This window comes from Erythrolamprus reginae, chromosome 9, assembly GCF_031021105.1.
Source record: "Erythrolamprus reginae isolate rEryReg1 chromosome 9, rEryReg1.hap1, whole genome shotgun sequence".
Lineage (NCBI taxonomy): Eukaryota > Metazoa > Chordata > Lepidosauria > Squamata > Dipsadidae > Erythrolamprus > Erythrolamprus reginae.
The window spans coordinates 57,696,673-57,711,346 of record NC_091958.1 but is presented as its reverse complement, the minus strand read 5'-3'; the positions used below and the strand labels follow the sequence as shown (position 1 = coordinate 57,711,346).

At 52.7% G+C, this 14,674-nt stretch overlaps 2 protein-coding genes across 5 annotated transcripts in view; one reads left to right on the top strand and one right to left on the bottom strand.

The window, feature by feature from the left end:
- Window positions 1-11,295, bottom strand: part of CLEC16A (C-type lectin domain containing 16A) — a 43,741-nt gene extending 32,446 nt beyond the window's left edge. For 3 of the 4 annotated variants that reach the window (XM_070761487.1, XM_070761484.1, XM_070761486.1), the window contains exons 1-9: window positions 11,088-11,223; window positions 8,697-8,825; window positions 8,286-8,419; window positions 6,785-6,933; window positions 5,037-5,142; window positions 2,983-3,106; window positions 2,710-2,884; window positions 1,102-1,155; window positions 107-220 (exon numbers count right to left, since the gene is read on the bottom strand). In XM_070761487.1, coding sequence (XP_070617588.1) covers window positions 107-220; window positions 1,102-1,155; window positions 2,710-2,884; window positions 2,983-3,106; window positions 5,037-5,142; window positions 6,785-6,933; window positions 8,286-8,419; window positions 8,697-8,825; window positions 11,088-11,164 — 1,062 coding nt within the window. In that variant the 5' untranslated portion in view covers window positions 11,165-11,223. Of the gene's footprint in view, window positions 1-106; window positions 221-1,101; window positions 1,156-2,709; window positions 2,885-2,982; window positions 3,107-5,036; window positions 5,143-6,784; window positions 6,934-8,285; window positions 8,420-8,696; window positions 8,826-11,087 lie in introns of all 4 variants that reach the window. The other variant, XM_070761485.1, reaches the window with a different exon arrangement.
- Window positions 11,296-11,737: 442 nt separating this feature from the next.
- Window positions 11,738-13,709, top strand: DEXI (Dexi homolog). The gene is made up of 2 exons (XM_070760252.1): window positions 11,738-12,161; window positions 12,634-13,709. The coding sequence occupies exon 1, from the start codon at window positions 11,945-11,947 to the stop codon at window positions 12,149-12,151; it is 207 nt and encodes a 68-aa protein (XP_070616353.1). The 5' UTR covers window positions 11,738-11,944; the 3' UTR covers window positions 12,152-12,161; window positions 12,634-13,709.
- Window positions 13,710-14,674: the final 965 nt, after the last annotated feature.

Genomic DNA, 14,674 nt, shown 5'->3' with positions numbered 1-14,674 from the left:
TAAGGCGGACCCAGGAACCCTCCAGATACCAGGCCCGGCCATGCCCACGGCCCCGGTCTGGCCAAACAGACCAAGAAGGCCTCCAACGGACGCTGGTTCTACTCACAGAACACTTCTGGACATCTTGCTCCACTTTTGAGGAAAGCCCCACGAGGTCTCCGTTCAGAATGACTTCGGCCAAGGAATTCACCAGAGGGGCATAGTGGATGATCAGGAACACCTGGGACGGGGGGAAGAGAAGCGAAGACGGTTGGGTGAGGAGGGAGGCTCAGAGCCTTCTCTGTGGTGGCCCCGGCCCTCTGGAGTCAACTCCCCCCCAGAGATCAGGACTGCCCCCACCCTCCTTGCCTTTCGCAAACTCCTGAAAACGCAGCTATGTCGCTACGGGTGGGGAAATCAACCGGCCCCTCGGCTGTTCCGTTTTATGTGTGATCTGTTTGGGTTGCATGGTTGTTGGTTTTTTAATACGGGTCTTAAAATTGCTTTTAATATTGGATTTGTATTTTGTATTGCTTGTTGTGAGCCGCCCCGAGTCCTCAGAGAGGGGCGGCATGCAAATCTCATAAATTATTATTATTATTATTATTATTATTATTATTATTATTATTATTATTATTATCTTGCTCCTTTCCTCCCCACTAGAGGACAAGAGAAGCCACTCAAGGCTGATTTCAAGGGCGGGTATTTCTCTGAGCGCGTGGGAGAAAAAGAGGAGGACAAGAGGAAATATCTCGGGTTCAACGCTTCCTGACGTCCTGCTGACGGACAGCCAGGGTCCCATCAGAGGGAATTGCAACTAATCCCCTTCTCAGCCCCTCCCACCCATTTGCCTTGATTCGTTACGGAGCCCACTTCTAACCCTGGTCCTTCAGTTTTCTCCCTGTCCTTAAAACCTCCCCCCCCCAAAAAAAACCCTCCCCTCAGCCAGTTTTAACACAGGCTATGTTACATCGCAGTTAGAAAGCAGACATCACCCCCCCTATCAAATTCTTAACTAACTCTACAGCAGCATTGCTCAAACCTGAGGGGTGGGCTTCCGCTCCCAGAATCCCATTTTGAAGGTGGCTGCTCCAGAATGAGGGGTGGGCCATTCGCACTTACCTGGGATAACAGGTACAGAGAGACCTGGAGACTTATTCTTGGCCGCTCTCCAGTCTAAGGAGGAAAAAAATTAAGAAACCGCTTTTAACTCCCTTCCGTTCTTCAACTGCACATGGAAAACTCTCTCCAGAACAGCCACAACCCAGGAGGGGAAACGTCGCCCACAACCTCTTTGTAGAACAGAAGCACCGCTCGATTGTGCAACCGTTTGGGGAGAGCATGGGGAGGTGGGCCATGTTTCATCCTCTTGCCTAGAGCGGGGAACATCCCCAGGGAGAACAGGCAGGGAGCTACAGGGAGCCCCACCAAGGGGTCACAGCTCAGAGCCTGTGGATGGGACTTCCATAGGGGTTAAATCGCTCAGGGGGAACCCTCCATAAAAGCCTTTAGAAGGTTCCAGGAGCTCTTGGGGAAAGGCATTTTCTAAAGACCACAAACCCCTCTGCACAGCGTTAGACTTCTCTCAATTCATTCGGGGTCCCTAAGCCTGAGCCTTCCCCCCACCCCAAGACCACGGAGGGGGCTGCCTTCCCGCAGGTGGGGGCTCTTCTTTCCCCTTGGAGAAGCAGTCGGGTGTGGATACGAGGGCGGCAGCCACAGGCCTCCGTTCTTGCTTGTGCTGGCAGACAGGTGCCCCCCCTGCCCTGCCCTCCCCTGGGGACGGGGGTCTGCAGGGACAACCAAGCGAGGAGGAAAGCCCAAGAGCTGAAGCTTTAACCAGAACCCATGAAGCAACCTCTGTGGCTGCCCAAAAGACGCTTATCCAGGGCAAAGCCACAGACTGATTCATGCGCATCGTTACGTCAGGAGGGATTGAGAAATCTTTGTTATGAAAGGAGGCGACGGAGCTGGCGGTCCAAGGATGACGCTGGCGGCCACAGCTGCCCTCGCTCCCTGGCTTTGCCCCGACAGGGAAGCAGCGGTTGAGAGGAGGCCTCCGCGAGATCTCTCTCTCTCCCCCCCACTCTCTCTCTCAGGGGGGAACGGCACAAGGTTACTGACAGAAAGGACCGTGGCGTCAATACGGGCCAGAATATCTCAGGGACCGCCTTCTGCCGCACGAATCCCAGCGACCGGTTAGGTCCCACAGAGTTGGCCTTCTCCGGGTCCCGTCAACTAAGCAATGTCGTTTGGTGGGACCCAGGAGAAGAGCCTTCTCTGTGGAGGCCCCGACCCTCTGGAACCAGCTCCCCCCAGATATCAGAGTTGCCCCCACCCTCCTCGCCTTTCGCAAGCTCCTTAAAACCCACCTCTGTCATCAGGCATGGGGGAATTGATTCTTTCTCTCCCCCTAGGCTTATAGGATTTATACATGGGATGCTTGTATGTATGAGTGGTTCTTTAAATGGGGGTTTTTTAGATGGTTTTTAATACTAGATTTGTTTACATTGTCTTTTTATATTGTTGTTAGCCGCCCCAAGAGGGGCGGCATACAAATCAAATCAAATCAAATCAAATCAAATCAAATCAAATCAAATCAAATCAAATAAACAAACAAATGTAGCTTTGTGTCGGTGCAGTTGCCCGATTCAAGAAAGATCCAAGGCAGCCTGGGTTCTTGGAAAGCCCCCCCCCCCCCCGGGGTAAAGCAGGGGGCGAGCCCCTCACCTTCTCCTGATTGACCAGGGAGTAGACGTAGAGCGGCAGGAACAGGCTGTTCAGCAGGTGGTCGGTCAAGACTTCGTTTAAGAATTCACAGTTGATAATGAGGATGTCGTTCAGGTAATGGAGGTGGTCCAGGTGCTCGGCTACCAGGTCACTCAGTTTGCCCCGGTTTCTGTGCCTGTAAGAAAAAAAAAGGGGGGGTGCAGACTAAATATGCAGTCACTAACCAACCCCCCCCCCCGAGAAAAGGCCCCCTGGTGAGCAAGAAAGGCTTACTCCTCATCTGTCTGGACGCAATTGTCCAGTTCGATGACGTGGCTGCCGATGAACCAGACCAGGTTGGAGAAGTAAGGGACGGCCGTCTTATCTCGAATGTAGTGCAGCATCGGCTGGTTGTCCACTGAAGGCAAAGAGGCGGTCATCACCGTCGGCCCATTTCTCCCCAAACGCTTTAAGAACGGACCCCTTCCTCTAACGCGCTCTCGGCGGCAGGGGCCAAAGTCAGCTCTGTCTCTGCGGCAGTTTTGGGGGAAGACCGACATCCCCTTTGGGGAGATGGTCCTAACAGTAGTAAAAAGGCTGAGAGTGGCCGGACCCTGCCCTCGCCCGGAAGGGCCCCGCTTGCACTCTAGGGAACTGGGCAACGGCCCCACCGGCAGACTTACATGACACTGTGTTAAGGGAGACGGGATGCGCCAGTGAAGAGAGGACGAGGAGAGACAAGAGAGACAGCGTGGTTAGCAGGGTTAGGAGCTCCACAGAGGTCAGTGGTTAAAGCAGCAGGGCATCTAGGCTAGAAGACAGCAGTTAGGAACAAGCAGGCAGCCCTCCCTACGAAACCCCTCTCCCAAGGCCGGCCACCAGGGGGCGCTGTCCCCTCAACTGCACATCCCATGGGCGGGGGGGGGGGGGGAAGACTAGGCATTATTATTTCATTTATTTATATCCAGCCTTGGGGGGGGGGGGGTTTCCCGTAGCTGAGAACAGAAGAAGTCCTGTCTCTGTCCGACTGCCACTTCTACAGCCTCTGACCAGAACCACCCTTTGGAAGGGGCCCAAGTCAAATTTATTAGGGGGGGGGGTTGCGTGAGGGATAGGCAAACCCAATGGCCCCCCCTCTCCTCGGTTGCTGGAGTCCACCGACTCAGGGCGGAGTTTCAAACGGACACAAAACCCAGCCCAGACCCCTTAAAATCCTTTGGAACCAACTCCCCCCAGATATCAGAGTTGCCCCCACCCTCCTTGCCTTTCGTAAGCTCCTGAAAACCCACCTCTGTCGTCAGGCCTGGGGGAATTGAGACTTTCCCTCCCCCTAGGCTTATAAAAATCTATGCATGGTATGTCTGTATGTATGATTGGTTTCTAAATTGGGGTTTTTAAATTAACTTAAATATTAGATTTGTTTACATTGTATTATTATTGCTGTGAGCCGCCCCGAGTCTGTGGAGAGGGGCAGCATACAAGTCTGATTAATAAATAAATAAATAAATAATAAATAAAACCTCTACCGCTAATGTCTGGGCAAAACAGAGAGACGCATGGCCTCTATTGCTCTACAGTGGGAAACATCTGGCTGAATTCTAGGCTGCAGCTGGCATTTTCTTCACTGAGGAAGTAGAGTGTGCATGCATGGGACACACACACACACACACACACACACACACACACACACACACAGAGGGAACAAAAGTTCTAATAAATACACTTAAACAACAGAATATAACTCCAAGGAAATCAAACGTCTGTGAAAATCAAACCGTCCACTTAGGAAGAAGCAACACTGGCGAACAATCTAATTTCACATGTGCTGTTGTGCGCATTCCACTCTGGACAGGACAAAGGATCCCATGGGGACATTTCATTCGTTCAGATCTAGGGGCTGATCCTTGAGGCCCCCCTTATTTTCTTTGACTGAGTCGTATGGTTTTAATAATGGGGTGTTGCTTTTTTAACACATTGGATTTGTGACATTGCCTTCGGTTGTGAGCCGCTCAGAGTCCTCGGAGAGGGGCGGCATGCAAATCGAATAAATTAAATTAAGTTAATTCTCTGCGCAGTCTATTCCAGGGAGCTGCTCCGAGTCCTGACCGGGCAGCCCAGGAGAACCCTCCTCCCTTTCACAGTCTCAAGAGGGGAACCGCGTGCCAAGGGCGCCCTCCAGTGGCCATTGCCCGAGAGTTCTGCAGCGTCTACCGCCCCCTCCTGGCTGAGAGGACAGCGCTGGCTTCCAACCCTGGGCCTGGGGTCAGGAGGCCCACTCGGCCAACTGGGGGGCTGCCCCTTCCTCCCGAGGCAGGTGGGGCGCTGAAGGGACCCAAGGGGACGCTTACCTTTGTAGACGTTCAAGGTGATGGTCCTCACCGCGATCCTCACCATGCTCTCGGGGTGGTTGAAGAATTTGATGGCCTCGGTGTACAGGGCAAAATCGTTGGTGTGCTGAGGGAGAAGGCGGGGAAGGACATGCGTTATGCGCTTTGCACATTTTTAATTTAATTTAGAAACTTAAATAATTTTAATTTAATTTAGAAATTTAAATAATTTTGACTTATATGCGGCCCAATCCCAATGGGACTCGGGGCGGCTTTCAACAGTAAATGGTACATACAATAAACGGGTTCAAATAATTAGGAATAACAACAGTAAAACCCATAACAAACCCTAATGAAGTTTCCAATCAAACCCACAGAACAGTTGCTAATCAGACAAGATGCTACATTCGCGGTTACATTGCCAGCAAAGCCAGGTCTCCACAGCCTTTCAGAAGGACTCTCGGGTGGGAGCAGTACGAATATCGGGGGGTAGTTGGTTCCATAAGGTCGGGGCAGCCACAGAGAAGGCTCTGCCCCGAGGGCCCATCAACCTGCATTCTTTAGTCCACGGGACCTGGAGGATCTTATTCGTCTCTGGGACGTATGTGGCAGGAGACGGTCTCATATATGGACTGGCCCTGAGCCATCTAGGGCTTCATAGGTAATAACCAACACCTTGAATTGTGACCGGAGACCAACTGGTAGCCAGTGCAGTGTTGGTATTATATGGGTGCATCTAAGCACCCCCATAACAACTTGTGCGGCTGCATTCTGGACTCTCTGTCCGAACGCTCTTCAAGGGTAGCCCCATGTAGAGCACGTTGCAATAATCTAGAATGGAGGTGATGAGGGCCTGAGTGACCATGCAGAGGGCCTCCTGGTCCAAATAGGGTCGCAACTGGTGTACCAGGCAAATCTGGGCAAAGGGCCCTCTAGCCACAGTTGAGAGGTGGTGGTCACGGCTCAGCTGTGGACCTAGGAGGAGACCTAGATTACGGACCCTACCTGAGGGGGTTAAAGCCCCCCCCTAATCCCAGAGACAATTGAGGGACGGATGGAATGGTCCTTCGGAGGAAATGCCCAGAGCCCCTCGGTCTTGTGAGGGTTGAGCTTGACCCTCACAGCTTCTAGGCACCGGCACATTACATCAACCACTTCACTGAATTGGCATGGGGTGGAGATGTATAATTGGGTATTATCAGCGAATTGGTGACACCGCACCCCGTGCCCTCAGGTGATCTTATTCTTCCCTTTCAGACTTTGGACTGTTAAAGATCAGAAGATCAGAAGCAACGTGAGAAAATATTATTTGACTGAAAGAGTAGTAGATGCTTGGAACAAACTTCCAGCAGACGTGGTTGGTCAATCCACAGGATTGAAACCTGCCTGGGATAAACAGAGATCCACCCTAAGATAAAACACAGGGAATCGTAAAAGGGCAGACAAGGTGGACCAGGAGGTCTTTTTCTGCCGTCAATCGTTCTTCTATGTTTCTACAGGACGATCTGGGGCCTCGGTCAGTAGAGGAAGCTCCCGTCGGCACCTGCCTTGCTACACAAGGGGTCGGGGCAGAATTTTAAGGCCTCCTCCCTTAGCCTGCCTCCCTCCAGACTGCCCCCAGCCACAACTCCAGCAGAAAAACCTACTGGCTCTTTGAGAGATTTTGAAATCAACAGTGAGGATGCAGCCACTTCTGAAGTATACATGGAGCAACATTATAGATACTGCACATCATTCCATGAAATGTTTATCCGACCTGCCACACTCACCTCGTTGTAGAAAAAGTGAACGGTGTGACTGTTGAGTTTCAGAGACAGCGTCTTTAAGAATGAGATGTAGTAGGCCATGATTTCTTCATCGGAGAAGTCAAACTTGTGCACAATGATGGAATTCACGTAGTTGTTGGACAGCAAATAGTCTGAGGGGGGGAAGAGACACAGGTGCATAAAATACAGGGAGTCCTCTACTTGTGACCACACTGGAGCCCCAAATTTCCGCTGCTAAGTGAGATGTTTGTTAAGAGAACTTTGCCCCATTTAACAACCGTTTCTGCCACAGCTGTTAAGTGAATTGCTGCCGTGGTGAACCCGGCTTAGTCGCAAAAGGGAGATCGGGTGATGCGAGGACACAGCAGCCATCACCAGTATGAACCAGTTGCCAAGCATCCATATAAAGCCCTTCATGGCATTGGACCAGAATATCTCCAGGACTGCCTTCTGCCGCACGAATCCCAGCGACCGGTTAGGTCCCACAGAGTCGGCCTTCTCCGAGTCCCATCAACTAAACAATGTCGGTTGGCGGGCCCCAGGGGAAGAGCCTTCTCTGTGGCGGCCCCAACTCTCTGGAACCAGCTCCCCCCAGAGATTAGAACTGCCCCTACCCTCCTTGCCTTTCGTAAACTTCTCAAAACCCACCTCTGTCGTCAGGCATGGGGGAACTGAAATATCTCCCCTGGGCCTATACAACTTATGTATGGTATGTTTGTATGTATGTCTGCTTAATAATGGGGTTTTTAAAAAATATTTTTCATTGTAAATTATTAGATTTGTTATGAACTATTTTATTGTGTTGTGAGCAGCCCCGAGTCTACGGAGAGGGCGGCATACAAATCTAATAAATAATAATAATAAAAATAATGCAATCACGTGGCCACAAGGATGATGCAAAGGCCCCAAGTGCCTTTTGCCTGTGCAGCTATGACTTTGAGCAGCCACCGAACGAACCGTTGTAAGTCCAGGACGACCTGTACACATGAGTATAAAAATGAACCCAGCCAACTGAAGGAGATGCTCAACACATCCTAGCAGAGAGGGCTTTTTTTTTTAAAAGGACCTTTATCATCTCTGAACTGTTTAATCCCAAACCACCACAAAGCCCGGAGAGGTTCATACGTCCCTCTTCTCTGCCTTCACTGCACAGGTGGACTTTCATGGTTTGGATTTTCAGGAAAAAGGAGGGTGGTCAAAGCATTATAGAGGCCTGGTTGTTTTTTTTAAAAAAAACCTTATGATTTATATCACAGGTCTTTTGCAAAATGTATGTCTCTGTGTGAAAAGAGAAACCACTTGGCAACTTAATAAAATTAACTGGTTGGACAGTACTGTGCATGTTGGAGAATATTAATCGGGTCAAGTCCCAATTAATTTAATCCATTTAATACCCAGTACATTTAAAACGTCTCAAACTCTCCAGTCTTCAGGAGAGAAAACAAGAGCCTCCATTGTAGCTGATGTTGCTTTGCATAAAGAGGAAAGAAATGTTCACACTCACAAAGAGATGTTTCGTGGCTGATGTTCTCAAAGAGGATATTTAAAGTCTGCAGAAGCTGCACGCAGACATAACGGCCCGACTTCTGGCGCAGAATGTTCAGAAAGAACACAAACATGTTTTTCTCCAGGAAAAAGCTGGAATGCAAACATTTTTACCAATTTACTACATCTTATTGGAGAAATTTCATTCAAATGTTCCTTTCTGGAATGTAATATGGGTGGAGATCTTGGTGATGACTACATTTTAACCAGCATGATTAGAACTATATCGATACGTTTCTTAGCTTCTCACGCCACTGCAGCCAGATAATTCTCAGCAGTTACAGGAAATAAAACATCCATGAAACAATAATTATACAGGTAATGAAAAAAAAGTCTGTATCTGTTAAAGCAAAATCCGAAAAGCTCTTACTCAAACACTGAACTGTCATTTTGATCTCCCCATATCAGGATCTCGGTTATCGATCGAATAGTTTCCACCAGGAGGTTGCGGTTATGGTCAGTCACAGTGGTATTCTTGGTCAAAACATGATACATATACCTGAAAGACAAGAAGAGAAAGTGAACCTCGGGCACTGCAAATAGAGGATTCTAAATAGGTAAAGGTGGGAGAATCTGTGGCTCTTTGGAACCACTGCAGGAACAATCCACAGATTCTCATCACTTCTTGCCTCTTCTTTAGATTGATTTATTCATTCATTCATTCATTCATTCATTCATTTATTAGATTTGTATGCTGCCCCTCTCCGTAGACTCAGGGCGGCTCACAACAATAACAAGAACAATGTAAAAAACAAATCTAATAATTTAAAAAACACTAAAAACCCCATTATTAAAAGCAAACACACACACAAACATTCCATGTATAAACTGTATAGGCCCGGGGGAGATGTCTCAGTTCCCCCATGCCTGACGGCAGAGATGGGTCTTAAGAACTTTACGAAAGGCAAGGAGGGTGGGGGCAGTTCTAATCTCCGGGGGGAGCTGGTTCCAGAGGGTCGGGGCTGCCACAGAGAAGGCTCTTCTCCTGGGTCCCGCTAAATGACATTGTTTAGTTGACGGGACCCGGAGAAGGCCAACTCTGTGGGACCTAACTGGTCGCTGGGATTCGTTCCATGTTCTCCATCTAGCATAAGCCACCCTGGTACCAAAAGCATCCCCTACACTTCTTTCCCTGTTCCAGGCATTTTCCCTGCAGAAAGGGCAACCGAGGGTCCCATCAGAACGGTCTTCCCGCTGAAGGGGGGCCAGAGGAACCCCCCCCCCAAGAAAGCCAGCAAGTACCAAAGGGTGCCATGCTTGATGCAAATAAAATGTAGGCATAATTAGCTTGAATGATATATTTGTTTTACACAAACAGTTCATGTATGGTTTTACACAATTATGAAATCTATGGGAAAATCAAAAAGCCATGGCCTGTTTCTCCAGATCATTTAAACCTGGAACAATGTGACTGTGTACCTCAAGCATGGAATGCTGATGAAAAATAACCAAGATGGTCAAGGGAGCTGATAAAAAATCACATTTTCTGAGCTTTTGTGGGGGTAAGGAATAAAAGAGCGAGAGGTCTGACAGATTATGCTGGTTGAGAAAGCTGTACCAGGAAAAACACCTCCCTTTTCTGAAAGAATAATCCGATAAAGGAAGTAATTCTTAGTCACAAAACAAAACTGTCAGATTGGCTACCAGAAAATCATCCTGACAGTCTTTGTATACTAGAAGGAAAAATAAGAATAATTTAAATAAAATAGATGAATAGAAACATAGTGCTGATGGCCAGTCTTAACACGTTTAGGTACACAAATACTCAGCAGTTAAAACTGCTGGTCATGCTGACTCTGCTACCTTGGAAAGACACACACACACACAGCCTCTGCTTCCCAAAGACAAGGGCCTGTCAGAGGGAGGGAGCTGTCAGCTGCTTTGCTTACAAGCCTCCTTCCCTTCACCCATAGCAATAGCTTGGCAGCCCACTCTAGAGCCAGCAGCATCTTGCCCCCACCAATCTGGACCCTCCTTTTGCGAAGGATGGACGGCTGAGTCGGCCTTCGGGTCAAGATCACCCTGGCCTGAAGGGCCCTTGACCTCATCCAGCCTTCGTCTTGTGACCTTAGGTTCCCCTGACACCAGATTACAATTCCAACTGTTCTCTCTCCAGGCACTTCCTGGAATATGAAAAAGGGGCAAAACCTATAGAGGGTCATTTGGGCCAAGGGTCGGTTTATCTCCTCCACCCACTCCGGGAGCCTTATTTCGCAGAGCAGTGGTTCCCAATCTTGGCATTCGCTGGCAGGGGAATTCTGGGAGTTGAAGTCCAAATGCCTTCAAGTGGCCAAGGTTGGGGAACACTGTCAAAGAGGACTAATGCTCGACCAATAACACGAATAACAGTGATGTGGGAAAAGCACAGAAGTTTCTTTGGGCACCCAAGGTCTCTTCCTTGTTAGGCCTCGGCGGCTCTGCCCTTCCCTGGGCCCTGCCCGGCCTCCCAACCCCGGGACAGAGGGAGGCAGCGGAAGCATAGCCGCTCCCTTTAGCCCGTCCTGCTCCACCCCAACTCGCAGGTGCAGGTGCAGGTGTTCTCGACCGCGGCCCCTTTAAGAAGGTCCCCCCCTCATCACGGCTGCCCAGGGAATCCTGGGAGTAGTAGTCCACACGTCCTGTGGAGGCCCAGGTCGCCGGCAGCCGCCCGTGGAGAAGCGACCCCCCCCCCCGTCGGCACCCCAGAGACCCCCGACGCTCCCGGGGCGGCTGCGGAGGATGGGCGCGGGAGTCCCCGGGGGCGGCGGCGAGGGACACTCACTTGAGGTGCTCGAGCGAGTGGATGTTGCGCGAGGCCTTCCCGCCGCCGCCGCCCCAGCTGCGCGACCGCCCGAACATGGTGCGCGGGCCCCGCGGGCGCGCCTCCGCTCCTACGGCCGCCGCCTCCGCCTGCGCTGCTGCCGCCGCTGCCCCTCCCCGCTCGCCTCGTCCTCGGCAGCCGCCGCCGCCATCCTCCCCTCAGCCTCTCTGAGGAGCCGTCCTCTCGCGGGCCGCGTAGGCGCGAGGCACGCCGGGAAACGCAGTCTTCCGTGCCCGCGTCAACCCCGACGCCCGACGCCGGGCGGACCGGCCGCGAACTCCGCTTCCCGGCGGCCCCTGCGCGCGAGCATCCCGGAAGGGGAGCGAGGCGGCGAGCGTTTGTGATCCAAGAGGGGCGGGGCGCGCATGCTAATGAGGCGCGGCGTCACGCTTAACCCCCTCGCCGCCGCGCCGCAGCCGATGCGATGTGGAGGGGCGCTGCGGGCGGGCGGGATGCGCGCTCTGCGGACCGGGAGCCGCGCAGCTGGAGGGGCCGGGCGGGCTGAGCGGTGGGCGCGGGGGCCGCTGCGGGCCGGCGTCTGGCGGGCTCCCGGGGCGGGCATGGCCGGGGCGGGCGCAGGGCGGGCGGGCGTCGGGGCTTAGGGAGCAGGGCCGCCCCCCACCCCCGTTTCCTCGCAGCAGCCCTCCTGGGACGGGGCTGAGCCCCCCGGGGAAGAGAGGCCGGGCGCCCGAGGCCCTCCCGCCCCCGCTGGCCCGCCCTGGGCGCCGGGACTGGGCCGGGCTGGGGGCGGCTGTCGTGGGGGGCGTCGTGGGTGGGTGGGGTCTGCCGAGGGGTGGCGCCCGCGGGGCTCCTGCTCGATGTTCTCGGCGGGCCTCTTCCTGGTCAACGTGCTGATCCTGTACTACGCCTTCCTGCTGGAGTACATCGCGCTCAACGTGGGCCTGGTCTTCCTGCCCGACGACGTGGACCAGGCGCTGGGCGACCTCGGGCTCCTCTCCGACCCGGCGCTCGGCCTCTACCGCCTGGACAGCGACGCCGAGCCGCTCGACGGCGCCTGGGACTAGGGCCGGCCAGGTAGGCGCCGCCCGCCCGCCGGGGGGCGCTGCGGAGGTGGGAGGCTGAGCCGTGCGGTGCGCGCCCACGGGGCTCCGGTGCTGGCGGCGTCCAGGCCAATGACGCAGGGCCGCCCGTGGCCCAGGGGCCGTAGCGCAGTTCAGCAGGCCCCCTCCGCCTCCCGCGGGAACCTGGGACTCCCCCGCCCATCATGCTGAGCCAGCCCTGGATGCCCCTCACTCCCCCGCCCATCATGCTGAGCCAGCCCTGGATCCCCGGAGGGGCAGGAAGGCCGGAGCTGAATTCTCCGGAAGGGCCGCCAGGTCCGAGCTAAGAAGGTGCACAGGGGTCTTTCCCCCCCCCCCCAAAAAGAAGCCAATGCTCCTCCGTCTGCTCCCAGGCTCTCAGCCTTCCTGCCCCACGGGGCAATTCCTTCAGGGCCCCTCTGCAGCCCCCCCCCCTTTAACCCTCTGCTTCCTTCACATCCCCACAGGCTCCACAAGGGAACAGAAAGAAGAGGAGATCCCAGAAAGGACAGCTGGACTCCTGCAGGCCGGCCTGTGGTGGCCCCTCTTGCAATTCTGCAGGAGTCCGTTGGACACAATGGCAGGGGTTCCCCGCAGGGTCTGGAGGGGAGAAACCCACCCAGAGATTATGGCTCCTTATGTGAGCGGAGGGACCTCCTCCCCCTGTCCAAACCTCCAGGAGCAAGACTGCCCTCTGGTGCTTTTGAAGAGGTGAAGGTACATGGGGGGCTCGCCTGGATCCCCTGACAAGGAAGCAGTGGCCGTGAGGGGCTGACCAGGGCTCAAGGGGGCTGGGGAAACGAACAAACCCAGAGAGCCTGAGGTTGCTTGCAGCAGCGCATGTTCCTGAACACAGAAGACCCCCCAATCACGTTTTCCCCACAGGACAGTAGAACATAGCCCCCCACCACCACCAGTACCCTCCACATCTGTGAGAGCTTTGACAAAAGACCTTCACTACTCATTAATGGGATGTTCTCCAGCACGTAGAAAGGTGGTGTGAGCTCAATGGAGCTGCTCCCCGACATGCTAGGTTTCCGGCTGCAGGGAGACGCGGGGGGGGGGATATATGGCAAAGCCATCGATTTGCACAGGGGTCCTTAAGTGTTATTAGCCGCGGAGGCTCCGGTTTCTGCTCTTTGGAAGCGTGGAAATGTTGGAAGCCTCCAACCGGCAATCTTAATTTGCCGTGAATGATCAGGTCGCCCTCCTTGAAATTTTATTTTTTTTAATTGTTTGGGATCCCCTGAATCTTTGCAATGCCCGCAAAAGTTCTGCTTTTAAAGGAGTAATAATTTAAGGGGGGGAGGGGAGAAGAACCTGCAGGGATGTTTCTGTCCTACTGTTACAGAGAAGAATTGATTTTGTAAGTATTTTTATAACTGAGGGGGGGGGGAGGAAAGGAGAGCCGCCTTGTCATTGTCTGGGCAAGTTATTTTGGAAAACGTTCAAGTGCATTGTTATGTAAAGCAGAAAATGTAAAAAAAGCAATATCTTGATAACTCCACCTCTTGCAAATACAGATGTGTGCCGGTGACAACAACTCGCTTTGCGTTTTATTGCTGGGACCAAGGTGGCCACTGGGGGGGGGGGTTCACGGCAAAGACTGCGGCTAGAAACACACACACACACACCATGGGGCCTTTGCATCCTTAAAAGTGTGTGCGTGTGTCGAGGTGCTTCCAGTGGCCCCAACGGACGGGTGCAGATAGACCCTCCTCTTTGCCTCCTTCTAGGACCCCCCCACCCCCTTTGCCCCCTCTGCTTTGTCTCGGAACCCTGGGCAACACTGCCCCCACTTTCTGCCGTCCATCCCCAAAGGAAATGAATTCAGAGCTGCTCGTTCTTAACCCAAGACTCCACCAATATCCCCACTTCCAAAAGGAAAAAAAAAGATGCTTCTAGAAAAACTATTTATTGACAGTCTTGGGGGGGGCATGAAAACTGTACATTAGAGTTAACTCACATCGGAGTCTCTCTGCTCCGATCCCTAGAAAAAAAGCTCCTGGGCCCTGGTACACACCAACACAGCCACACTCCCAGCAGTTGTCGAGCTTGAAATGATCCTTGTGGGTCCAGGAGTCCAGCTCTGCCTTGGCTACTTGTGTGTTTGTTACGCTATTCCTCCAAACCTTTTAGCCAAGCTGCCAGGGACCGATCGTGAATTCGTGCAGAGATGCTCCAGAAACATATCAGCTCTCAAAGGGAGTCGAGTTTCTTCAGAAATGAAGCATTGGTGGTGCTGCTTTTGGGTTTTTTTTTTTAGGAAAGTCAGTTGCTTATTCTCCATAGCAGTGTTTCCCAACCTTGGCCACTTGAAGATATCTGGACTTCAACTCCCAGATGTCCTGAATGCTGGCTGGGGAATTCTGGGAGTTGAAGTCCAAATACAGTGATACCTTGTCTTACAAACTTAATTGGTTCTGGGACGAGGTTCTTAAGATGAAAAGTTTCCCATAGGAATCAATGGAAAAGCAAGCCCAAAATTCACCCCTTTTGCCAGCCGAA